This window comes from Thalia democratica, chromosome 3, assembly GCF_965202585.1.
Source record: "Thalia democratica chromosome 3, ktThaDemo2.hap1.1, whole genome shotgun sequence".
Classification (NCBI taxonomy): domain Eukaryota; kingdom Metazoa; phylum Chordata; class Thaliacea; order Salpida; family Salpidae; genus Thalia; species Thalia democratica.
This window is the reverse complement of record NC_139167.1, coordinates 42,171,431-42,197,960: the sequence shown is the minus strand read 5'-3', so window position 1 is coordinate 42,197,960 and position 26,530 is coordinate 42,171,431. Positions and strand designations below refer to the sequence as shown.

Below are 26,530 nucleotides of genomic sequence, written 5' to 3'. Positions count from 1 at the left end.
AAAGGTTTGGTAACTGAGTTTAAGAAAACAAATAGTTGATCTAAAATATTTACTTGACTTATTTGTTGTAATTCTTTTGTATTCGATGCATCTTTTTTATTCTCGGAACTGTATTTTTTGAGATAATAGTTGTAATCTTTGACAATAACTTGTTCTACATTTTCTTCAACTGTATTGTCCCCTTTAAGACAAAAATACAATTAAAATAAGAAAAATTAATTAAATCATAGATAAAAATATTTTACAATATTACTAAACCAGTGCACTTTTAGTGCAGTTTTGATTTAATAACTATTATTTTTATTTGTATACAGTTTATTACTTTAGGTTGATATGTTTAATGATTTTTGCAGTAAACGAACGATTTTGATGATCATCTTTCAAAACTGTATTGTTTTCCTCTGGAATCAAACGTTTTTCTGCAGAATAATGGTCCTCCACTAAATCTTTAGCTGTAAAAACTTCATCGTGCTTATTTTCGTCACTTGTAAGCACTGTTGAGTTGCAACTGCTCGTAGATACTACATTCAAATTTCCCAACTCTTCAGTCAAAGAACCTTGAGAATCAAATCGAGTTAAATATACTTACGTTAAACTAAACATAGCATAGCACAATCATAACTAAAACTAAAGTATTAATTCAATTGATTGAACTTATGGTATTTCCTGTATTGGTATAATAAGACAGTGGTACGGTTTATTGTAGTTAGCCTTTATATAACAAGCTTAATTTTTAATTAAAATTTATTACCTCATCAGTTTTAACTGCCTTAAAATGACTCCTAGTCAAGTTAATATTTTGATCAAATTATTTTTAATTGTAAATAATTTTTGGCGATGCATAACTTCAAAAAAACACAATGCATAACTACTACAATACATTTAAAACGTTTTAGTTAGACCAATGGTTGGCAAACTGCAGCACACGGGCCAAATGCGGCCCATGAAAAGTAATACTTGCGGCGCGCTAATAAGAAATCTTAAAATTTAGACTAGATATTCTGTTTTTTTAAGTGGAAATCAAAAAAAAGGTTAAAGATACATTTCAAGGTAAATTCGAAACTTACACAAAATATTTCGGGTCTGTTATGAAGAGTAAGTAATAAAATTATAACTGCGGCCCGCGAATATGTTCATTTTCAAACTTTGGCCCGCGACCACCAAATGCCTGCTGACCCCTGAGTCAGATTATATACTTTGTTTTTATTATTAGTTGCCCAATTTTTTTACCAATGAGAGTAAGACAAAAATATTTCTCAAATTAAACTAAAAAATTATCCTAAACATCCTTTTCTTTTAAAACAACATTTAATCGTTATTATATGCCTGATGAGTCCTAACAAGGGCGAAACCGGTCGAAGTTTTCTCGGATACTGTTGTTGATGGTCAAGTGTTAAAGTTCATTATTTATTATTGATGGCGCGAAGCATCTCAACTTTGTTGATGATGGCCATAATAAATACTGGTTAATTGTTGTTACAAACAAAAATCACTAAAACTGAACTAACAAATCTTAATTCTAAAACTATTATGTAAAAAAAAAAATGACTATATTTTAATCTCTAAAAGGTTTATTAATTTTATTCAAAATTAGTTTTTATTGAAATAATATTTAGTTTTTTTTATTTATTTTAAATGTAATGTTTAAAAAAATGATTTTTAGATATATTTATATTAAATTTTGTTTAAAAACTACTATTTGTAGTATAGTTTAAAAAATTCAACTAAAAAACTCAAAGCTGTTTGATAACTTATAATTAAGATGTAATTAAATTAGTATAAATAACTTAATTCATATATTTTCAGACAACTTAAGTAGTTTTAATTTGTTACTATATGTAAGATTAAAATAAAAATACAACTGGATTTCGTAAGACACCTATTTTAATCAAAAAAATCGAGTCGTAATAAAACTAAAATTAAAACTATTTTTGTAAATTAAGACGAACAATGTCATGTAAAATTTAGAAACACTTCAAAAAACTTACTTGTAACAGAGCGTTTATCTTCAGAAGTCGGACTGTTTAGTAGAGTACTAGTAGAGCCACTTTCGGAAAATAAATCATCATTTTCATCAAACATAGTGTTTAAATCAACTAGATGAAGTTTGAAAAGCAATTTTAGTTTTTTTTGATGGTCACCGTGACAAATAGTTCCTAAAGAAATAGAAAAATCCTGCAGAAAAAATAGTAATAATAATTTAGCATTACCTAGTTTTATTATACTTATCTATTAATACAGTAAAATAATACTGTTTTTATTATTCTTTTATACTTTATTTTTATCAGAAAAGAAAATTGATACTCTTGATTAAAACTTCTAAGCAGTCAATAGATGCACATAAAAACTTAAACGTTTAAGAACTTTAAACAAATATTTTTCAAAACTGGATAAATATCTAAAAAATAGTTAATTTTATTTTAAATGTAAATTAAATATACCCTCAAAATATTAATCATCTTTAAATTCCACTGTAGAAAATGTTAGAAATACCTAGGCAAAGGCAAAATGAGGGACTTGTTATAATTTAAACTAAAACAAAGAACAAATTGTAAGTGTAAAACATATAAAGCTAACTTGTATAAGACAGTTTATATGCACCTATTTACTCACCATTTATAATAACTAGAGTAAAATTTAAAATATAACAAATAAAAATTGATATAATTTTAGCAATAATCAGTCAAAAGCTAATAGTTAAGATTAAAGTTTTACTTAAGTATATATTCAGTAAAAAATAAAGTATGAACAGTTTAAGTTGAACAACAGTTTCTAACAAACGAAAAGTATTTAAAACTTAAGTAACCAAAAGATTTTTCGACTGGATATGAAGTGATCAAAAGAAAACTTATTAGTTTGTACAAAATATTACAGACCTTTCTCAGTACTCAATTTTTAAAAACCATTTTACAAGGTTTTCAAATGCTTTCTGAACTATTTCCAGGTTTTTAAAAGTACAAGGTTTTTTGTCCACTTTGAGTAAGAAACTTTCTTAAAAATTCAATATTCAATAACAATGAAAAGGTACTTTCATGCTACTTAAAATGTGTTTTATAATAAAAATAATTCTAAATACTGCAAATAATAACTTTATATGATAGATAAACCTAAATTTCATAACTTTACAACTATAAATAATTTAAAATTTAAAGTTTTTCCAGGTTTTCTAGCGACTTTTGTTTTAAACTCCAGGTTCTTTTAGCCTAGATTTTTAAATTTCCAGGTTTTTTGACAAGCCTGTATCTTAAAATAAAACAAAATAAATTGTTTACTAATTTATGTTTTTTTTTTTTTGCTTAGAATAAAAATAGTTTATGAAAAGAAAATAAAAGCTATTTTTATACCTTGAAATTGATTTGACTTGTTTTTTCTGAATCATTAATTACAAATATTTGTTTAGCAATTTTGTCACAGTTTTCATTACTCCACCATGGAGAAAGCTCTCTAAATAATTCCCTATAGAAGTATTCAAAAATTATTATTCAGAGTTTATAATCATTACTAATTTTATAAATATAATTTTTTATATACATAGTTGTAAAAGTAAATAAATTATCATCTATGCTAAATAACTTTTTTTTGATGATATTTAAAATTATGATAAAATTATAAAGTTAAGATTAGTAATAACAATAATAACTAATAATATCTACAACTATAACAAAAGTTTAACCTAAAAATATGCATTATAAACTTTCTATAGTTTTAATAAAACTAAAACAGTATAAAATTACAGTAAGAAAATTGTTGTTAATAAATTCATTTAAATAAAAGTTATGAATTTGTGAACAACCACAAATGGTTCACCAATGAGATTTATTTGTGCTAAATCTAACTATGTATTAACAAAATTATTCTTTAAAAGATGTGAGTCAAACTCTTGTTTTTACAACATAAAAATTATACAAACTTAAACTGCTCGAAATCAATTGTGTAATGCTCATACTGGGCACTTGACGAACTCATGCTTTGCTCATTTAAAGTTTTTGTGTTTGTTCCCCAATAAGACCTGAATAAAAATTAATGTTTTATAACAACGCAAAACCTTTTTTTTAAGCATTAACTAGAAATCTATTTCAAAAACTTAAACTGGCATAGTACTTGATACTGTTGCTCTTGGTTGTAAAGGACACGCCTGTAAATGGTATGAAGTTTTTCGATGAGGAAGCCGTTAAAAATAATTCTAACTGTCTCACAGTTAATTGGGTTACATTTATACAACTTATTTTGATAACTATAGGACTACAAGCTTAAATTTTAATAATTTCTACAGATTTTTACAGGTTAATAGTGAACAATGAATGAACAATATAAATAAGGATAAATGTGAACAATGAATGAATATTTTATTCAATCATTGACAACAGTAAAATAAATTTGAATCAGTATTTCTTTCCATTTAAGTAAGTGGTTTGTTTATATTATGATTTGTTGTTTTGTTGTGGATTTTAGTTTACTTTACTTAGTTTAGACTTAATAATTACAAATATTATATAGTTTTATAACAGTCGGATTTAACTTTAAGTATTTTACCTATTATTAACTATTAACCTGTAAAAATCTGTAGAAATTATTTTATTTTTATTTTAATGAAAACATGAATTCACCTACTTTATTCTATGCTTCTATTCTTACATTACAGTAATTATTTTTTACAGAACCCATTTGAAGTGTGTTGATTCGTTAACAAACAGAAACATATGTTGGTACAATAAAGGAAGATTACTGTATAATTTGTTTTTATTAAAAACAAAAACAAAAGTTTAGTACAATTTTTTTTAATGTAATTTTTTTATTTATATTAATATTGTGTTTGAACTTATTTTCTTTTTTACCTCAAAAATAACTCCTAAAAAAAAGATCCAAAAACTAAATTTCATTAAAAGTTATATAAATTTGTAAATAAGTCTATCTACTTTATTCATCAGAAATAGTAGAGGGACAAACTTAGTCAAACTTTCTTCTCTAAACAGAAGGAAAAGTTGTTTTAATTCCTCGAATTCAAAACCACTTTGTTGTTGCAGACCTCGAACGACCGCTTTAACTGTGGAATCTTCCAATCTTTGCACTACCTTAAAATTGATGTTTAACATAATTAAAAATTAATATAAGACTTCCACAAAAGTTCCTAACAACTATTTGAGAATGTACTTTTACTATTTGAAGATAATATTTAAAAAATTCCATATAAAATGTTTTACGTTATAAAACTTTCTACTACAAAATAATTACTTCCATCCGTTGTTTGAAACGCATTTTTTCAACGTTTTCCGCTGTAACTAAAGAGTTGTAATTTTCATAGGCGCTTTTAATAAGGTCTGATATATCTATAGCTGGTGCTGGCTTGATACGTAGCGGCATTGCCGAGCTCTGAAAAATTAGTTTATTACACCACTAAGATTTATCACAGATTTAAGTTTACACAAATAATTTTATAAAATTCTATTTTTTGATATTTAATGAAATTAAAGTTTTAAAAAAAGAGAACTTTTTTTACAGTAAAATTTAAATTAGTCTCTTTAGACAACATTTTTTATACTAGGGTTTTCAAAAATTGTTTTAATTATATTTAAAAAAAACAGTTTTAAGGTCATTAAGAGCTAATTAAAAAAGAAGACTTTTTTGCAAATTTTCAAATAAGCCATTGATGCAAAATTTAATATTTCAAGTTTATTTGAGTTGGAATAAAATTTTTTTTTTAGAATTTGTATAAATAAGTTTTATACCACATTTACTTGTTATTAATACAAAAATTTTATTTCATTTATTTTTGTAACAAGGTTTTCCGTACAGTTTTAACGCTATTAACTTTTGAAAATAATTAAGTACTACTTAAAATATACCAACTGTGGACAATATTTTATTGTTGCATAATTTCGCAATCAAAATGAAAACTAGTTGGTCAGTCACCTGCATTGTAGAATTGGTAAGTTTTGGAAGTCTTGATTCACGGTTTGTTATACTTGACAAATAAGTTGCAAGGATGGTCATAGCTTCACCATCATCGCGAGCTTCAATGAGCTGTTCCTTTTAATTGATATTAGAAAAAAGTTAGTTCGATAACGTAGCAGGTATACCACACACAAATAAATTCAAAAACTAACTCATCAATTAGAATAGAACGTTTAATATCTTAAAAACTTTTATGGTCAATCCCTTACTAATGTTTATATACAAATATCAAAGAAAATTTTTAATTAAAAAAGTATATATTAAAAAACCAATTTTTATGTTTAATCTAATTTTTTTCTAGTATTTATAAAAATTAAACACATGAACTTTTTAATTAATAAGGATTTTGTTCCTGAAAACTGAGGTCTTTCGTTCATAAATAAAATTTAGATATGGTTAAGAGATTTTTTTTAATTCGAGAAGATTGTCAATCAGAAATTGTGGCCATACATTTGTATTAAAGTTTTTAAAAATACAAATATCTCTCAAAAAGTGATTGAATGTTTTACATATCTTAAAAACTAATATACAGTTTTTATTCTAATCTCTCATACAAGAGCCAACGTTAATTTCTATCAAAAATTATCTTTATGCCCCTATGGTCTTAGTTAGTTTTTCCATTAAAATTAAGTAAATGATTTTTTTTACTACGTTCAAAACATTTTACCTTAACTTGTTACTAGACTTTATTTTTGCCTCAGTTAAATATTCATATTCTTAATGCGGTCAATTAAACTCAAAGATTTATCATCTTTGATTTAGTCTTAAGCGCCAGTATAAATCTTTTAGCAAGATTATGACTAAAAGGAAGACTTATGGCTCATTTTAGAAAGGGAAAGTTAAACCGCTGCATTAGAACTTGAGTTTCAGTTCATATTAAAAGAAAATTCTAGAATATAGTTTGTTAAAGATTGAAAAAATTTCGAATGACTATGTTTGTAAAAAAACGGAAATCAAATTTATCGAAAATTTTGAAATCATGACCTTAATATAGTCCTGGATTTCTTAAAGTGGGCCATTTCAGAAATTTAGGGGGTCTTAAGCTACAAAGAGGCCAAAGGGCGGGGTTGTTGTGAAGAGCAAAGAGGCCATTAATTTCAAACTTACACTACATATTCTTGAGTTGATAATGAAGAGCAAAAAAAGGTATTTAAGGGTAGTTTTGAAACTTATACCAGATATAAAAGAAAATTTTCAGAAATTTAGGGGGTCATAAGGTATAAAAAAGGAGGGGGAGGGGGGGAGGCACAAAACTACAATTTTAAATTTACACTAGCCGATATGGAGTTAATAATGAAGAGCGAAAAAAGGGTCTTAGGCGTTTTTAAGGGTAGTTTTTTTGAGAAATCTTATTAGTGGGGCTATAGCTTTTTTAAATAAAAAAGTTTGGGAAACCCTGCTGTGGACTAACAACAAATAAATTTAAAAATATCTTTATTCTTACAAAAATATCAATAAATATATTTTTGTAAAAAACAAACTTGATAATACATTGATAAATATTTTAATGTTTATGTTTTTACTGTTGTAATTATAGATTTAAAGTACAATTATAATATAAAGCCAGTATTTATTTCGGCTATCATCAACAAAGTTGAGATGTTTTATGTCATCGATGATAAACAATGAACTTCACCACACGACCAACAACAACAGCATCCGAGACAACCTACGACCGGTTTAGTCCTTTTTAGGACTCATCAGGCAGGTTTAGTCGCGAGAAACAACAGCGGTTTCTCGCGACTAATTCTGCCTGATGAGTCCTAGAAAGGACGAAACCGGTCGTAGGTTGTCCCGGATGCTGTTGTTGTTGGTCGTGCGGTGAAGTTTATTGTTTTATATAAAGGAAATTGCTAAAATAAATAATAAAAACTTTTATGAGGAAAAAGTGTATAAAAATACACCATTAATAATGATTTTATTATTAGAAACAATAGAACAAAATTATACTTACTTCGTTAAACTTGAGTATTTGTAAAGCAACTTGAAACACGACTTTTGCACCATCATAAAAAAAAAGATCAACAATTCTCACTGCTGAATCAAACGGCATGCTGCATAGGAACAAAGTGAGAAACCATGACAAAGTTACAGTTCGAACTACTCCAAGTTGTTCCAACTTTGAATGAATTTTAGGCAAATATTTTTTGGTTAGTATATCAAAAACACCCTGTGTAAAAATAATGTTTTAGGAAAACATAATAAATCTAAGCTATTATTGTTTCTGTTTTTTTTTGTATTGCGATAGCTTACAATATTAATAACAAAATACAAGTCTGACCTGTTTTCACTAACTCTGCAAAGACTAATTATAGAAGACTTTAAAAAGAAGTTTAATATTTAACAAAAAATCTACTTTATACTGTTTTAAAGTTATTTAAAACAATAAGAAAGTATTTTTAAGTAGTAATACAAAAAAAATTTAGAATTAAATAATGCAACACTACTTACCTGATCAACAAGAGCACCAACAACTCTTGTGTTGTAATAGTCGGGTAGAAGTCGCTCACATAAAGAAACTAACAGCCAAAAAGCTTCCTCTTCACAGTTGAATAGCAACATAACTGATGTTACTATATTCATTGCCTGGTAATAACGAAATTTTATCAAAGTACATAAGAATAAAAGTTGCTACTTAAAAAAAAAATTCAACTTTAACAACCAAAAACTTCATCAACTATGTTTTTACATAATGAAAACACTTAAAATTATTGTAACTGCTGTGTCTACCTAGGAGAATTGTTCTTGAATTATCAGCAAGCCATTCTTACCAAAAAGATAATCAAAATATATTACACAATAATACTTATATAATAAAAACTACACCGTACTGTTTTTAAGAAACTTGTTTAAAGGTAGAATCGAGTGTTAATCAAAATTTTCATAACTTACCAAGAAAAACGGTTGACCATTAATCAGCGAAGTAGACATTCTTGGCATACAAACTTTTATTAAGGAAAATATGCATTTATAAGTATGTTAATTGAGTTAAAAGTTCTACTATTAAGGAAAAAAGGTTAGGATAGAAAATAAACAGCGCAAACTTGTAAAACGAATACTGTTTTAAACTACGTGAGCAAATTTTCGATACAATATAGGAAGAAATTTAATTTGTTAATTTGTACAATAATTACAAAAGCGTAACTTTACTTAGTCTAAACGAAATATTTCTGCGTTTTCATAACTGCAGCTTTAAGCTAACTAAGCTTAATAAGTTAAGCTGTTATCGTAAAAAGTAAGTATTATAAAATATATAAACAAATATAGTCTGAGTAAAAAATATATAAACTATCACAAAAATAATAAGGTGATAACAAAAAACAAAGGTCAGTTTTATGTTTCTTGTATATTAACATTGTCTGCACAGAATACATCGGGCACGTTAAAGAATTTAAATTCAAGAAGTCTTTAAAATAGAATGTTTTTTCAGAAAAGCTAATTTAATGATTATTTTTCCATTCGATAAAACTAACAACTATCTGTTTCAGATAATAAAAACCCAGTTTAAAAACTAATCTAATTAAAGTATATCTTTCTTCAAATACAGTTTTTTTGGTTCTTTTAAAATATTTTTTATTTAAGTATTAAAAAACTTTAGTTAACTTACTTGCACAAACTATAAAAGACGGCAACAAGTGTTATAGTGTCTGGGTATAAAATGAAACTTAAAAAAAAATACCTGACAATAGCCAATGCTTGGGTTTCTAAATGCATAAGCTGTTAAGACTCTTCTTAAGGCATCAATACCTGTTTTTGACTGAAAAGCAGGATGCTCTGGTAAAGATCTATGTAGATCACGTTCTGTTATTTTTTTTTTATAGTCAATTAGAAACTTTTCTTTGTTTAAAAATTTAAAATCTAAAAAGTATTTAATTTTTTTACTAATTAATGAGCTATAACAATTTTTAACATCAAAAGATAGTGATTTATTGCTTGACAATTAAAACATGCTACATACGTTATTATTAAGTCTTCAAAAACTTAATAAAAATTAACATTTTTTTTAAACTTTAACAATTTTAAATCAATATAAATCATCACTTTTTTCTAATTGCTATCAACAAAATAAAACAACCTATTTCATCAGTGGCAAGGGTATCTTTACCCATACATTGATCTACTAATGACTGATAGTATCCTTGATGATTAGCCATTTCGTTTATAGCGCCAGAATATACCATCCAAATTTCACCTCTGTATTTGTCTGGTATACCCTTGAAAATAGATTTGAGATAAACTTTAAAATAACGTAAATTTTCTAGCAAAAATATTTTTTGTTTTGTGCACTTAAAATATCTCGTGAAAAATAATTTCACTAAATCAACTAACGTTTTATTTAAGTAATAATTAGATGTAAGACTACTTTTTGTATTAATCGTCATTTAAAAAATTATCAATAAAATACATTCTTTTAACGGAAAATTGTATTAATATGAAGATTTACCGCATCTAGAGAAGACGATGACATAATAATCTCTAGTTTTTTAAATAATTTTATAGTTTCTTATTAACATAACTTTCAAGTATATAACTAATTGTAAAAAATGCAGACTAATTTGTATAATGCATCTATAATGTTTTGTATAAGAAAATACTATTTTGAACTAGCGCTTTTTTTAACTTGTATTCATTTTTTAAGCTACAATATAAATAACAGAATATTTCACTAAAATAGACAAAATCGAAACAAAAGTTCACGAATATTCTTAGAAAAAAAGTATGAACACTAGTACACAGAGGCATTTTCAACATAACATTATTAAACCTAAAAAATAGTGTACTTGTGAAAATAAAACTATCAAATGAAATGATGTTATTAAAACAAGAATAAAATATTTGAATACAAAAATAGATTTTACGTATACAGTCTAGCAGGCAGCTTTTGTTTTGTGTAAGTTTCATAGCAAACAATGTCTAAAGTTTTAGATTTTTTATTGTCAGTAAACTAGTGCTAACATTTTTAATATTCACTTTTTTTACATGAGACACTTTTATTGAATTTAATTAATTATTTTGGTATTGAAATTCCCTCTAAACTAAAGATTAGTGTCATGCTTAAACAAATTCTTTTGGAAGGCATGTTTAAATCAATTTTTAAATAATTCAAATATACATAAGCACAAACTTCTTGTTTTAAATAAACAGTTTTATCCCTGTTTACCATAAAATGTTGTTCAATAATTTATACAAGTTGAAAAATAATCAACTTGGATTAATACTTGAAAAAAATAAAATATATACAACTCACCTTACTAACAAGTTCTCTCGTCTTGTTTGTACGATACATACAAACACCCCTGCCATACTCACTAAAGTGTATTCCCCATAAATGCTCTTTTACAGTTTCACGTGGATCAATATCACTTGAACCTCGTCTAAAGAAAGTTAAAAGCAAAGCTTAAAACACAAGAAAAATTATTGAAGGTGCATACAGTAAAGTGGGTTTAATTTGTTTGTAAAGCTAATAAATTAAGTAGATATAACATAATAAGATGCAAAATCCTAGGAAGCTTTATTGTTGCAAAACAAATCGAAACTATCACTATAAAAAAAATTAAAATACAAAAAAAGTTGTTATTTCATTTTGGATTAGAATAGTATACTTTTATCAACGATTCTAGAACAAGCACTATGGTCTTACCTACTGAACAAAGAAGTCAAACTTGTACTTAGTATGTCTTCAGTTGAGGTTGTTTTACTTTCTTCAGAAACTTGTTTTAGTTTACTTTGATCTCCAGCACCCTTTAAATTATTTTATTGTTTGTGGATATTCTACTAGACTAAGAAAATAATATTAGGTTTAAAAGTTTTAAAACTATCAATGCATAATTTTACTAACAGTGTCTGTATCAGTCTGATCTTTGGTCATTTTATTTGCCTGTTCTTCCTTTAAATGTAAAAATTTAGCTTTTCGAAATTTTCTAATTTTTGTTTTAGACAGAAAATCCGAAATAATGTTGAGTAGGTAATCACGGTCTTGCAGATGACCAAACAAAAACGCCATCTTGTTCCTAAAACAAGTAAAATTGATATATTGAATTTAATTTCAAATACTAAAAGTTCATAGCAAGCTGTAAAATCGAAACTTGTTAATTAACTTAAAAACACTTATTTTTGTACATAAAAGTACGTGCTTGTACTTTGTAAAAGTACTTGTTTACTGATTAAAAATTGTAAACAACTGTTAAAGACAGTAAAATTATAATTAAATAATTGAACTTAGTATGAATGATTATTAAAAACACCAAGTACTATAAAAATTTAAGAAAACTATAACTGTTCATAAATATTTCAGAGAAACTTATCATAAACTATTGAAGCTTTTGTTTAAATCTTAAAATGCTCTACATTTATATTACTACTAGTTTTTAATAGAAATAATATTTATACATTTTACTAAAGGATGTATTTTAAATGTTGTGACTTATTCAAATTGGTATGATCATCAAAAATAAATAATGTATTAGGCATATTAGAACTCTTCAAACTTTTATTTATACTTATATTCTAAACAAATATAACACGCAGTGAGCTGGTAAGTCACAAAAAGCACTATTATACAATTTAAACCACTTAGTTTTACAAACAAATAAAGGTATGTTTTTATTTTAAAAATAGTTAAAGATTTAACTTATAATGAAACTTTAGGACTAAAAAGAGTAAAAAATTAACTGACTCCTCAGAAAGTCAAACTTACTTCCAAAAATACCTAAAACCCAAAAATTCTTTAGTCACTAAAAAAGTCAATGGCCGCTTGTTACCCTTTTTCAGCCCACTTGTCATTTTATATAAAGTTTGTACCCTAAAAGATTCTATACAGAATTATATTTATGATTTTTTAGCCCTAAGTCTATTTTATATATAAAAACTAATTAAATTTATAGAAATTTTATCTTAAAACTTTACCATAAACTAAAAACTATGTTATTTGACAGTGAACTAAATCCATTCAACTAGCCAGTATAACTTACCGTTTTTATATAATGTTTTAAATTCTTTTTTTATATAAAAAAACAAACCTTGTAGTTATGGATATAGGAAAAGGTAGAACATTTGAACTGTCAGCTTTTTCAACAACACTAACATCACGAAGCGGAATTATCAAATTTATATCTTCTTGCGACTGTCTGTTACAATTATTATCAAACTACATTATTGACTAACACCAACTTATTTTATAAATTAGAAACCGACCATTTTTACATACGTATGAAAAAAAAATAGCTGTAGAAAAATAAAAATTATTTTAGAAGGCGTATATAAATAGTTAAGGTTGAAAAAGAAATCTTAAATTATAATATAAAAGTAAGCGTTTTAAGCGAATGTAACAAAGTATAACTTTGTGAAATGAATGCAACCATAATGCAACAGACAACTATGCTGCTTTATTCTTCAAATCATACTCTCTAGACGTCTAAACTGAGGTTCATTTTTTTCTAGACTATATTTTTAAAGGCCTTGTTATATAAAAAAAATTATTAGGCTGATTTTAAGATAACAAGTAATCAGGGACGTAGCTAGCTCAAAAAAGTTACGAATCTACAAAAATTAAAACATCTGAAATGACGGCAGATAACGTCCTAGCGGGAACACAGCAACTCTGACTGAATAACAAAATTGTATGATTTTGATTTTTGAAGCTACAGCTTCCATTAGCATCAATTTTGCAATGCATTTTTTTGACAAACTAAAGCTATAACGCGCTAAATGTAACAATTTGGATGTATTTGATTCGTTTTATCATTACGACACTAAAAGTGCTAGAGATTACAAACGTGTCGAAATTATCTCTCAGGAGTGCATAACTAAGTTTAAATGAATACTTAAAGCTAAGAAAGCAGAGTCTTTTTAAGCTGAAATAAAAGCAAGTTTTTTCGCATATAAGTATACGTTTCTGTAGATTTGCAGAAACGTACCAAGCCACGTGCCTGCAAGTAATATAAGTTGATTTAATAATTCTTTTTTAGTTTTGTTAACTATAAAAAACTGCCAAGTTAGTACTGCCTATAAAAAATTTGTATTAAATATTAAAGGCATAGGGGGTGAGGTCCGACATTTTTTTTTTACTAAAAATAACATTGGATCTAATACGAAAGCTTAAAGTACAAACTACAAGCCAGTTTTTATAGAATTAAAAAAAATTATTTAACTTTTGAGATATTGTAATTTTTATAAAAACTTATACAAAGATATGGACCGGAAATTTTTCGGGGTCAATTTTTTCAGAAGTTTAAAAAATCGCTAAAAATCTATCTTATCCTTCATTTTAAGAGCTAGAGACCTCAAACTTTTAGGAAACGTTCCTTTTGTAGTTTAAAAGACTTTCAAAGTTGGAATTTTAAAAATATTAAAAAATAAAAATTTCATATTAAAAAAACAAAAAATAGGTAGTTAAAACTTTATTTTTCAAAATAAAAAAAAAATACTGTATTCAATCATTTTAAAATTTAATAATACACTTTCTGTGAAAATTTTAATGAAATGGTCTTTTTTCGCGCTTTTAGTTTGCTTCTTTCCATTAAGAACTCATTAAGGTCATCGACTTTAATTGCTAATATCTAAAAATTACTTTGAATTTTTCAAACAGTTAAAAATGTCTGATAGCTCAGATAAAAATCTATAAAATAAGATCAAATTGTAAAAATCAAGGTGGACCCCCCTATGCCCTTAAAATATGCTTTAATCACTTAAGTGTATAAAATTGTTAGAAACTTTAATTTACACACGAATTTGATTAGCTTAGTAAGTTTAAATCAAAATAAGTTTAGTGGTCAAGCATGAGTTGATAGTCTGATTATATCTAAGATTATATTTTACATATATACTTTTACATCTATACTCAATAGACTAGTTTTAGTAACTTAAAAATTTTTCCTGAATGAATAATATTGAATATTTTGTTACTTTTTCCCTAGTTGCTCTTGTAGTAAGATTAATAGTAAACTAGAACTTAAATAATCAAAGAGTTGTAAAAATTGGAACCTAAAGATTCAAATAATGTGGTGCCATAGTAGCCAGCGATTTAAATAGTCAGCATTTGCAGTTAGGTATTAATTAACATTTTCCACAACTTATTTTCTTTAAAAAAAACATAAATAGTAATGTTTGAATATTTTTTATAAACTATAATTTTTAAAAGAATTTAAAACATCTTTATAATATTTTTAAACTTTATTAGTTTGCTATTAATCTAAATTGAACTTTTCTATAAAACTAAATTAATATAATATTTTGTAACCAACGTAAATAGCTATGCTTTAAATGTGGCCCTTTAGATAATGGTGAGATATTCCTACTCTAATTGCTTTTATGTAAAATATTTTGAACCATTTTTCAGCTGAAAACCAGTTGCTTTTTGTAGGTCTATATAAGTTATTGTTCTAAATACTTATACTAGTCGTTATAAACAGCAAAACTTAAATTAAAAAAAAACTATTTTAATTATTAGTTGAAGTAATTTATTAAGTGTTAAGTGTCTCAAAACTAGTTTAAAAATTAATACTTTTATTAAAGAATAGAACGCTTGTTTATATTTTAAATCACAATATTTAAGCTCAACAACTTATTGCCTTAGTACTAAGCTTCTCATACTAAAGCTAATACCTTTCCTTTGTAAGTACGTTTGTATTAAGTTTAGTTAAAGTAGAGAGTATTGTCATGTGATATAAAAAGACTTCGTTTAAATGCAAACTTTCTACAGCACTGTCATTATATATTGAAACTAATAACGATTTGGTCATCATCAACAAAGTTGAGATGTTTGCGCCATCAACAAAAAATAATAAACTTCACACGACCAACAGCAACATCCGAGACAACCTACAACCGGTTTCGTCCTTACTATGGCTCTTCAGGCAGGCATAGTTGCGAGAAACCGCTGTTATGATCTTACCAAGAGGGTTTAAGTACAAAGTACGGAAACGACTGTTTGTGAGTAAAATTGAAAAAGTTGACACAGCTAAATCATTCACAGTCCTTTACTCACAAACGGTCGCTTCGGTACTTTGTACTTAAACCTGCTTGATAAGATCACGACAGCGGTTTCTTACGACTATGCCTGCCTGATAAATCCTAGACGTCACCGGTCGAAGCTTGTCTCGAATGCTGTTGTTATTCGTCGTGTTAATTCCATTATATGTTGAAACTAAATGACCTAACTTCATGACATTTTTTACTAAATATTAGTCTAAAATATTAACTTTAAATCTACAGATAAATAAACATACTAGATTAAATCATAAGTGCAAGGAAAAAAATAAAGTTATTTGATTTTTCTATTTAGAAACCACGCACTTAGTTCATCATGAAGTCAAAACTATGACAGAAAATTTAAATTAAAATAAATTTTTTAAAAAGGTTTTTATAAGTAAAAATAAACCGAAAACATTAAAGTAACATTTAAAAAATTTATTAGCAATCCCAATTAATAGCAGTAAGACTTTTATTTAATTTAAATTAATGAAATTTCGTTTAAAATTTTGTATACTTAAAACTTGTTTTTTTTTTAACTAAAATTTACATAAGCAGCGACTTCTTAAACTGTCAAAATCCAGCTCATTAAACATTTAGTTTGTCTAAGTAGACTACAAAAGATTTAAGTAAATGTCTTATTTTATTTGTTTGAGTTCAACTTTCAAAGATATTTTTGTACAAAACAAATCTAAATATTTTTCAACTTACGTAGATCTGAAGCAAACAAAGTTGTGAGATAGAAACAAATTTCCCCACACAATCTTTTTATCAAAAGCAGCCCATAACGTACATTGAATGTGACCATCGAGTTTTTCATTGACTGGCAATCGAAAATTGAACCGAAACCTTTCACTTCTTGCTTTTGCATCTAGGTCTCGGCGAATTACGGATTTTTGCTTTAGTTTAAAAAAGATTATCATTTATATTAAATTCTATAGTTTAAACTTATTATTAAAAGAATATATATCGTGCATATCATAGGTAAGCTACATACAGCCCTCGGGCAAGATCAGGCCATTAATTAAAAATTATCTGGCCCGCGAATTATTTTGTAGATAAGAAAAATGTTTAAAACAAATTATTAAACTATTATTATAACCAAAGTTTTTAAATATGATATAAATTTAATTGTGATTAAGCTATTTTTATATTATTATTATTAGGTAGTTAGCAAAAAGTTCAAGTAAAAACTTTCAAACTCTTAAATTATTAGTTACTTAATGCAGCTTCGACACAAATTGAACGCATGAGTTTATCAACAGAAATATAAACTTTTCTATTAGCTTTAAAGTAAATAAAAAACCTAGCGTGAGCAAATAATTGAGTTACATTAAAATGTATTTTTTTACTCTAACTTTGTTTTTATTTAACTTCTCAAATAATTTTTTTAAATTTTAGCAGTTTTAATAAATGTTTTACTTCTATTTTTCCTTTAATAACATAAAAAACACTAAAGATAACGTTAGAGGACTTTCATGGGTTGAACTTAGAATTACAAATCAAAATTTTTACTTTGTATGTAACCTAGAAAAGGTTGTTAGACCTTAGATTTACAGCTAAAAATACTATTATCTAACAAGCATAAACTTAAAGTCATTTCAACAAGAAAAATTACAATGGAATTTTGTATTAAACTACTGCATTAAACTTTTAATAACCGAATATCTAAATATACATATGACTTTAAAATATCATGTAAGGTACAAGAGCTATATATGTCAATTCGCTGCTTACATTTTTTCGTTTATATTTTAGTTTAAAGGACAATACTATTATCTTTGTAATCTTTGAAAGTCTTTGAAATTTAATGCATAGTATTCTATGTTTAAAGGTTGCATCAAACAACTTTAGTTAGCTCTATAAAAAAATTATCATATAATAAATCAAAACTATTTTTTACTAAAAACTAGATAATATAAACTGAAAAAAAAAACTTATCAACCTAAAACAGCATTAAAGTTACACGTTTAAAATTAGCCTTACTAGCTGTAGATTTAATTCTGAACATATTTATTTATTATTACTATTACTCAGTATATAAAATAAAAACGGTAAAAAAATTAGTTATCTACAGGGTACACAAATAAATACTTACGTCTTCTTTTAAAATTAAGATCTTAGCAAAAGGGCCGCATTCGGTAGTTCACTAACATGAAATATGTTCAAGTAGAAAAAGTTTCAAAAAACTAAATTATTACTTTAAGGTTTAAGTATAAAACAAAACATTCAAATTTTTAAGAATAACTAACAAAATTCATAAAACCGTGTTCAATTTTTGATAAAATGTCTTAAATTATATAGCTTTACCGCTATTTTTTAAATTAATAAACACCTTTACAAAAAAAACTAAATACTTCAACAAACATGAAAACAGCTATACTTATATTTTTTATTCATTGTATAATTAACTACCTTTTTGTTGCCCCTACGCGCACGACTTTTGCTTTCTGTAGTCTTCATATCTTTACTTGTAATCAGATTTACGTCTTGAGTATTTCCTCTGTCCAGTAACTTTCTTATAGCCATGTTAGCAAGTTGTTCCATGAACTCATGGGTTTCGCTGATGTTCATAAACATAGAGAACATAAAGTTTCCTTCTCTTGTAGAAACCTTTATACTTTCAGGTACGAGTAAAGTATTATTTTTATCCATTTTGGTGACATCTGCCCACCTACACATTTTACAATTTTTAAATGTTGACCAAGTTAGATTTATTAACTGTAAACCATAAAAGTTACCAACAGTAAAGCTTATAAAGATATAGCTATAATAAAAAATATCTAAGTAATATATAGTAGATATCGTAACATATCTACCTACGCATCTAGTTGATTGGATGCTTGTAGAAAAGTTGGCTAAGATTAAAAGAAACCATATTTTTTTTAATTGATTACACATCCCAAATAAAAGACATATATTAATCACAAACACAAATATTTTGACAAAAGTACAGATACCATAAAATAAGTTAGTATATTAAGGCATATAACAATATATTTTGAAATAAATATTTTTAAGCGTTATATTTTTCAACGAACCTTGTACAAAAAATATTGAAAATAAGTAGTAGTGTTTCATTTCTGAAAAATAAGTTGAAAAAAACAAAAGAAAAAAGTAAAACTTAAGAGCACAGATCTACATCACATCACTAAATTAGTAGTAAGACAAAATAAACAAAAACCAAATATTTTTTTCTAAAAACTGACGCTTTTACAAAATTCAGAATACTCGAACTTTAAAAGTTTGAAAACTTAAATGAAAGGTAATGGCGTAGGAAGGGTTAGTCAACATTTTTTAAGTAAGACTTATTTTTATTCATTGTAGTCTAAGATACAAGTTTTTTTCACCGTTTTTTAAAACTTAAATTAACTTTTTAGATACAAGCGATCAAAGTTAGAGAGTTCAATAGGTTCCTAATAACATTTTAATAAAACTCATCATCTTCTAAAATTTTTAAGCATTCGTTTTTAAACTTTTTCAATCTGTAGTAAATATAAACAACTTATAGAAAACAGAGTTTTAAATTTTAAAAGTTTAACATTCTTTTGCTTTGAGATTAAATCTATCAACTACTGTATTTTAGCGTACCACATTATTCTGATAACGTCTTTAGAAATGATTTTAAAAATTAGTGTTCAACAGTTCTAAACACCAAGTATTTAAGTTTAAGCATTTAAAATTGGGAATCATTTAAAAAAGAAGTTGTATTATCTCTAATTTTTTCTTGCAAAGTTATAAAACAATACATTTTAAAAAAAAAAATAAATATCTGGTATAATGATACCACACTTCTAAATTCACACCTTATTATAACTTTCGCTTCTTTTCCCAAAAGAAATGAGTAAAAGCAAAGATGATTAATGCTTAAGTATAACCATCCTTGCCGTGGAACTCGATTCTTCCAATAAGAACAGGAATAATAATTAACAAGCTTTTCCTCAGCTGGCATTTCAAACAATCTGCGAAACTTAACACTAGCATCTTGAAGTTTCTTGTTGTCCTCATGACTAATTGTTATCTATTAAAAACAAACACAGTCAATAACTGTCATCCTATAAAAAATATATAAAAAAATTCTTAGGGCATAATTTTCAATGCAAAAATATATTGACTTTTAAATAAATAAAAGTTAATATTAAAGTATGGAATATATATTAGTAAATGAAATGTATACTTTTTGTAAAAAGCCCCAAAAATAAATTTATGATCAGCAATTTTTTCATTGTCAATTTTATTGGAAACTAAAAAAGTCACTAAAAACTTATCTCCTTTTTCTATTGTTTAAGCTTAAAAATCTAAAACTTTCAGCGAGTAATCATTTCCAGTTTATAAAAATTTGTTAAAAAAAACGATAAAACAAAATATTTTTGTTCATTTTTGAAAAGATACATACTTTTAGTCAAGTTTTTTTTTTCTCAGACATCTCTCTATTCCTGCAACCTTAACCCCAATGCAAGTAATAAAGAGCCCAATGGGTTCAATATTTTTGGTCTAACTGAATAAGTTATTTTTGGTTAAACATTTTAAAATTTCTTCCAATACATTTTCTAAACTATATTAAGGTTATACTAAAAAGTTTTTTAAGGATTACTCAAAAATTGTAAGAAAAGATAGATTTTTATTGAGGTAGCCTTCTTTCTTTTTTTTTTTTTGTCTTTTTAGTTTGCGCCTTTTATAATGAACCTATAAAAATCTCAAACGTTGACCCCTTATATCTCAAAAGTTGCTTTAAGTTTTTTAAAGTGGTCAAATTCAATTAAAGGTGTTATTATTTATTTTATGGTCTTAATAAAAAAAAGATTAACCCACCTATGTTGGGACATGTCAGAAATGTAAATTACTGGCACAAAATCTTCTTAATAGTTTAAAACTGTGATAATATTAATACAATCACTGTAAAATTTTACTAAATAAAACTATGCTTTAATTTGCAGAAAACTTGTGTAACAAAGCTACGTTTATAAAATAATTATTACCATTTAAATAAAATAGCACTGGGAAATGCAACAAATTATAATAAATTAATTATTTGAAAAAGTTTTACTTCGTTTCAGTAAAATGTTTATTGTTTTAAAATAACTAACTTGATTTTTTTTAATAGCTTAGTAATGTTTCTAAGCAGATTGCATACATGCTCTACATATGAACTTTAGTAAGAAACTAAATTTAAAAATTGTATAAAAACTTAAATTAATAATAAATAATAATAAATTAAGCCTAAAAACCGAAAAAAAACAAATTATTTATTTCTTATACAAATTAAATAGGCTAACCTTTTCTTTTTTATTGTTTGCAATTAGACTTTCAATTTTTCCACATAAAAATTCAGTCACATCATTATCAGCTTCAAATGAAGTCAAAGTTTCCATAAGTTTTTCTTCTAGCCATTTCCAATTGTCGAAAATTTCTAATTTTGTTGAACCTTTAAAAGTTTACACAATTCATTGTTGTGTTTGCTAAAATTTAGTTTTTAACTTTAAATATTTTCAACGAACGTCATATAGTAATTTTTTAGACAAAGCTGTTTTGATAAATTTCAAAAAAAATACTGTTGCTGTTAAACTTTTGAGCTTAAAACACGCTTGTTGTCATAGAACTTTGTTTAAAATAACTATCTAAATGTTTGTGTTCAAAACTAGGTATGTGAAATTTTAACCACTTCTTTCTATCAAAATCATTATAACTTACAACTTATTTTTCCAGGGTATCTATGAAATAATATCAGAGAAAACAACTGTAAGGAAAACATATGAACTGCTAAAAAAGAAACAAGCTTCAGTTCAGCTTACTCTAACTAAAAAAACTATATTGCTAATTATCTTTAAAATCAATGGTAAGATAGTCTATTTGTCATCTTATAAAGGACAATGCAATCACTCTGTAACACCTCTGGCTATAAATTAAATTCAGCAAAAGAGTTTTCTCTAATTAGGGTTTTTTTAATTTGTTTACTTTCTAAATTGCCGCCTTATAAATAAAAATTAGATGTTGTGGCAGCTCAAGCTTGACTTTTCTATGTGCTAAATTGTGAGTATTGTTATTAATCTCTTATTTTTAGTTCTGTCTCTTAAATTGATATATATTTCTAATAAAGTTAAATTGAAGTTAATTTTACTTTGGTTTTGCATAAATTTGAATAAATAAACTTTGCTGTTAATAAAATTAAATTGAAGTTAGTTTTACTTTGGTTTTGCATAAATTTGAATAAATAAACTTTGCTGTTAATAAAATTAAATTGAAATTAGTTTTACTGTGGTTTTGCATAAATTTGAATAAATAAACTTTGCTGTTAATAAAATTATATTGAAATTATCTGTAATTTGGTTTTACATAAAATTGAATAAATAAGCTTTGTTGTTGATATATAATTGAATTAGCAAGCAGCTTCTTGTACTCTTATAAATCTCTGTAAATTACAAACCAACTTTAAGTAATTTAAAATAAACTAGTGGGCCACACTTAACTCTTGGTATAGCACAATGAGTAACAGATCCAAGCCCACCAAAAAGGATAGTATGTTCTCTAAAGAGAACATACATCATACTTTAAACAAGGTCATCAACCCCGAAACTCACTGTAGCCAACGTAATATAAACAGAGGGATTAACAAAAGGGGTGTTGACTCACACTTTTCGCGCCGTAGCCAACCTGGTCCATCAGACCAACCACATGCAACGTGCGAAAGATATGGTGACCCAACTAACATTGAACATGCTTTAATTGAGACACAGGGTATAGAAATCAGTGCCGAGATTGACATGAACGCAGGGGGGGGGATCAGTCAGGAGGTAACCAGGAGGAGGAACAACCCCTGGCAGCAATGGGCAGTTATCAACAACCTAGAGACCAGCCTAATCCAAGTGGTCTGCCAGGACAAAGCTACCCACCCCAACAAAATTCTACACCTAGCAACTATGGGCCTCCACCAAGGGTGACAGGACCACCTAGCAACAGCTCCATTCCTCCAGCAAGAACCTTACCTATGCCATTCCAACAACAACTCCAACCTAACAACTTAAACATGGACTATTCCCTCCAAAACAACAGGAGACCCCCTATTCAAGTGCCACCTAAAGAACTGAGTGCCGAGGAGATAGTACAGGGGATCAAAGATTTGAAGGAACAAATTTGACAGGCTAAACTTCAAGGAGTTTCGAAAATTACAAGAAGAATTACATGAATTGAGAAGTCCAAATCCATCCACAAGGACAAATCACGACATCTCAACTCAGGGTAGACAGAATACATACATGGATCCTCAAATCCAGGTTCCCCACCAGGTTTCACACACCTCAAAGGCTCAAGACCTACCAAGGAGCCAGGTGACCAGTCGCTCTCCTCCGAACTATAGAGGACCTTCAGTAGAGCAAGGAGGGTCAGGTGTGAAAGAAAACTTCGAACCATGTGTTCGCAGTCCGTCTTACGACTGCCAACCCCAGCCAGAAGATAGTAGGTATGACGTCACAGTAGACATAGGTGGCAGTACGCCCTGCACAACAACAAGCCAGCTGTATAAACTAATGCAGAAAAAGGGCGATCTTGTCAGTCAAATTGGATATTTAAAGCGCGATACAGAGCAGTTAAAAATAAAGCTAAAACACTTTGAGAAGATCGCCAACGATTATGACATTCGATCGGATCAAGATCTTTACAGGCTGCTTGAAACATTAGTGACCTGGAAAGAGAGAGAGAGCTACTACCACAGATATAAACCAGAAGATAGGAACTACGACACGTTGAAAGAGTTCCTAATGAGTGGGCAAGCGCGAGTAAGCAACGTGCTATTGGCAAGAACTGACAGGCACTCCATGTCAAGTAGGGAACTAGGTGATGAGATTAATCATTGGTTAGCTGAGTTCAGAAATGAAGGTGTATTAACAAAATTTCTCACAATACACTTAGCACCTCCTTGTTTGAAAAATCGTTTACGGGAGAAGCTTCATCTGAAAGACAAAGACTTTCAAATTGCTTGGAAAGTAATGCTCGACACAAATGAGCAAGAGGCAAAGGGACGAGCCAGAAATATAAACTATAGCAATGCCCCGCGCTCAAATCAAAACAGACCAGCCCAAGCACAACAGCGATGGACAGCCATTAACAACAATGAAATTATATGCAGAAACCATCAGAGATTTGGTGTAAATACCTATACCTGTTTAGACAGGAGATGTATGCGCCATCAAACCATATCTCCGCCTCATGCAAAAAACGAGCTCCCAAACTCTCTGATGTCAATTCGTCTGGAAATGCATACATGGCAGCACACCTTTGGATGCCATGGGGGCAATGCCAACCCGTCTGCTGATGATGTCAAGCAGACCCTCGAATCCGTTGACGTTGATGACGATGGTGAACAACGCCAGGTCGCCAGCGATTAATTCGCGGAGAAGGACGTCAGTGGAGCCAAACTTCCCGCCAGAGTTCCGGGGGAACCACTACAAGAAGAGCGGCCGCAGCTGGAGCAACCAGAGAAGAGGAGGAGAAGGCGAGTAAGAAAAGGCCGAGCCTCAACCTTCAGTAGAAGAGTAAGGAACCATCATCATGAAAGGTAAACATTGACTTTTTAAAAATTTTTGACTCATGATTGTAATTAGGAATTTGTAAATTTATATTTAAAAAGTCGTTTCATTACAATTTCTTTAGAATTTCTTTTTTATTTTGTTAAAAAAAACATTTTTACCACACTTAAAAAGTGTCTTAAGCATTTACTACATTTAAATACTTATAGTTTTGTTTTGACTTTAAAAATAGCTAGTAAAGTGTTTAAATCCAGATTTTGAATTAGCTCATAATGTTATATGCAAGTACCTTCTAGCACATAAAGTTGATGATCTTAAGTATCTCTTAAAATATTATTTCTGATTATTACACGTAAATTACAAAAAGAAAGTTATAAACTTATGTTGCATGCCTATATATTTCTAAGTTGAGTGCTCTTGTGTATAATGGTTTTCACCTTGACTATATTTAAAGTTTTTTTCAGTTTAACAAACGTTTAACACCTTAAAACTAATGTTTTTCTAAAAAAAACCAAGTTAAAATTCTAAAAGTATTTAATAAGAGGGGAAAATGTAACGCCTCTGGCTATAAATTAAATTCAACAAAAGAGTTTTCTCTAATTAGGGTTTTTTTAATTTGTTTACTTTCTAAATTGCCGCCTTATAAATAAAAATTAGATGTTGTGGAAGCTCAAGCTTGACTTTTCTATGTGCTAAATTGTGAGTATTGTTATTAATCTCTTATTTTTAGTTCTGTCTCTTAAATTGATATATATTTCTAATAAAGTTAAATTGAAGTTAGTTTTACTTTGGTTTTGCATAAATTTGAATAAATAAACTTTGCTGTTAATAAAATTAAATTGAAGTTAGTTTTACTTTGGTTTTGCATAAAATTGAATAAATAAACTTTGCTGTTAATAAAATTATATTGAAATTATCTGTAATTTGGTTTTACATAAAATTGAATAAATAAGCTTTGTTGTTGATAATTAATTAAATTAGCAAGCAGCTTCTTGTACTCTTATAAATCTCTGTAAATTACAAACCAACTTTAAGTAATTTAAAATAAACTAGTGGGCCACACTTAACTCTTGGTATAGCACAATGAGTAACAGATCCAAGCCCACCAAAAAGGATAGTATGTTCTCTAAAGAGAACATACATCATACTTTAAACAAGGTCATCAACCCCGAAACTCACTGTAGCCAACGTAATATAAACAGAGGGATTAACAAAAGGGGTGTTGACTCACACTTTTCGCGCCGTAGCCAACCTGGTCCATCAGACCAACCACATGCAACGTGCGAAAGATAACTCGTATTATTTTTTTACTCCTTTTTTGTGTTTTAGGCAACAGAATAAAAATCAAACTTTTGTCCATTAGCTAAAACAATATGTAACTTAGCTTACTTTCACAGTTTATAAACTTTGTTAAACTTGATAAATTTAATATAAATGTTTAAACATAAAAAACAAGTTTAGTGATTTCGATTAATATATTTTCTGTCATAACATATATACAATTTTATCAAATTTTGACTGACCTGTAGCAACTAAGTAGCTAATTTCAGACTTCGAAGTTTGGTGAAGAATTCTGTAAGGAGAAACTTTTGCACTAGAATCAAAAACTGTGTCCAAGGTATTTACTAAAATTGATCCTAGACCTCGATCTTTGTGTCCCTTTCTCCGTTGTAAAGTAAAATATAAATTTGCTCTTTCAGTAACCCAAAGTGCATTGGCAAGCAATACTTCTACTGGTTTTACCCACATATTTTTTAAATAATAAACTTTTATTAACTACATTCAATTTTCTATGAAAAGATTTTACTTGATATATTTTTATTATACTTTTAATACTAGTAAAACGATAATTCCTACTTCATTCGTTTATTGTAAAATTTGTGATCATCGTGTGTACTATAACAAAAATTGTGTACAAACTTGTTTATACTTTTATAGTTGTTAGCTATTTTGCACAGAATTTGAAATACCAGCCTAATAAATGTTTGCTTTTTTATAAGTCTTTTTTTTACTTTTTTAGTTAATTGATCAGTACTTCTTACACTAAACTATAATTTACTTAAGTAAACTTAACATAAAAAACAATT

General features: G+C 27.4%; 1 protein-coding gene across 1 annotated transcript in view; it reads right to left on the bottom strand.

The window, feature by feature from the left end:
- LOC145831475 (TBC1 domain family member 9-like) overlaps nt 1-26,228 on the bottom strand; it is a 30,114-nt gene extending 3,886 nt beyond the window's left edge. The window contains exons 1-21 of the mRNA XM_082938745.1: nt 25,967-26,228; nt 21,198-21,346; nt 19,728-19,942; nt 18,337-18,595; nt 16,633-16,820; nt 12,972-13,079; nt 11,792-11,963; nt 11,594-11,694; nt 11,201-11,327; nt 10,028-10,166; nt 9,632-9,753; nt 8,404-8,538; nt 7,907-8,122; nt 5,911-6,027; nt 5,233-5,370; nt 4,948-5,072; nt 3,911-4,009; nt 3,345-3,456; nt 1,989-2,175; nt 363-557; nt 54-181 (exon numbers count right to left, since the gene is read on the bottom strand). Of these exons, the coding sequence (XP_082794871.1) occupies nt 54-181; nt 363-557; nt 1,989-2,175; nt 3,345-3,456; nt 3,911-4,009; nt 4,948-5,072; nt 5,233-5,370; nt 5,911-6,027; nt 7,907-8,122; nt 8,404-8,538; nt 9,632-9,753; nt 10,028-10,166; nt 11,201-11,327; nt 11,594-11,694; nt 11,792-11,963; nt 12,972-13,079; nt 16,633-16,820; nt 18,337-18,595; nt 19,728-19,942; nt 21,198-21,346; nt 25,967-26,192 (3,258 nt within the window). The 5' untranslated portion in view covers nt 26,193-26,228. The remainder of the gene's footprint in view (nt 1-53; nt 182-362; nt 558-1,988; nt 2,176-3,344; nt 3,457-3,910; nt 4,010-4,947; nt 5,073-5,232; nt 5,371-5,910; nt 6,028-7,906; nt 8,123-8,403; nt 8,539-9,631; nt 9,754-10,027; nt 10,167-11,200; nt 11,328-11,593; nt 11,695-11,791; nt 11,964-12,971; nt 13,080-16,632; nt 16,821-18,336; nt 18,596-19,727; nt 19,943-21,197; nt 21,347-25,966) is intronic.
- Between the last annotated feature and the right edge of the window lie 302 nt (nt 26,229-26,530).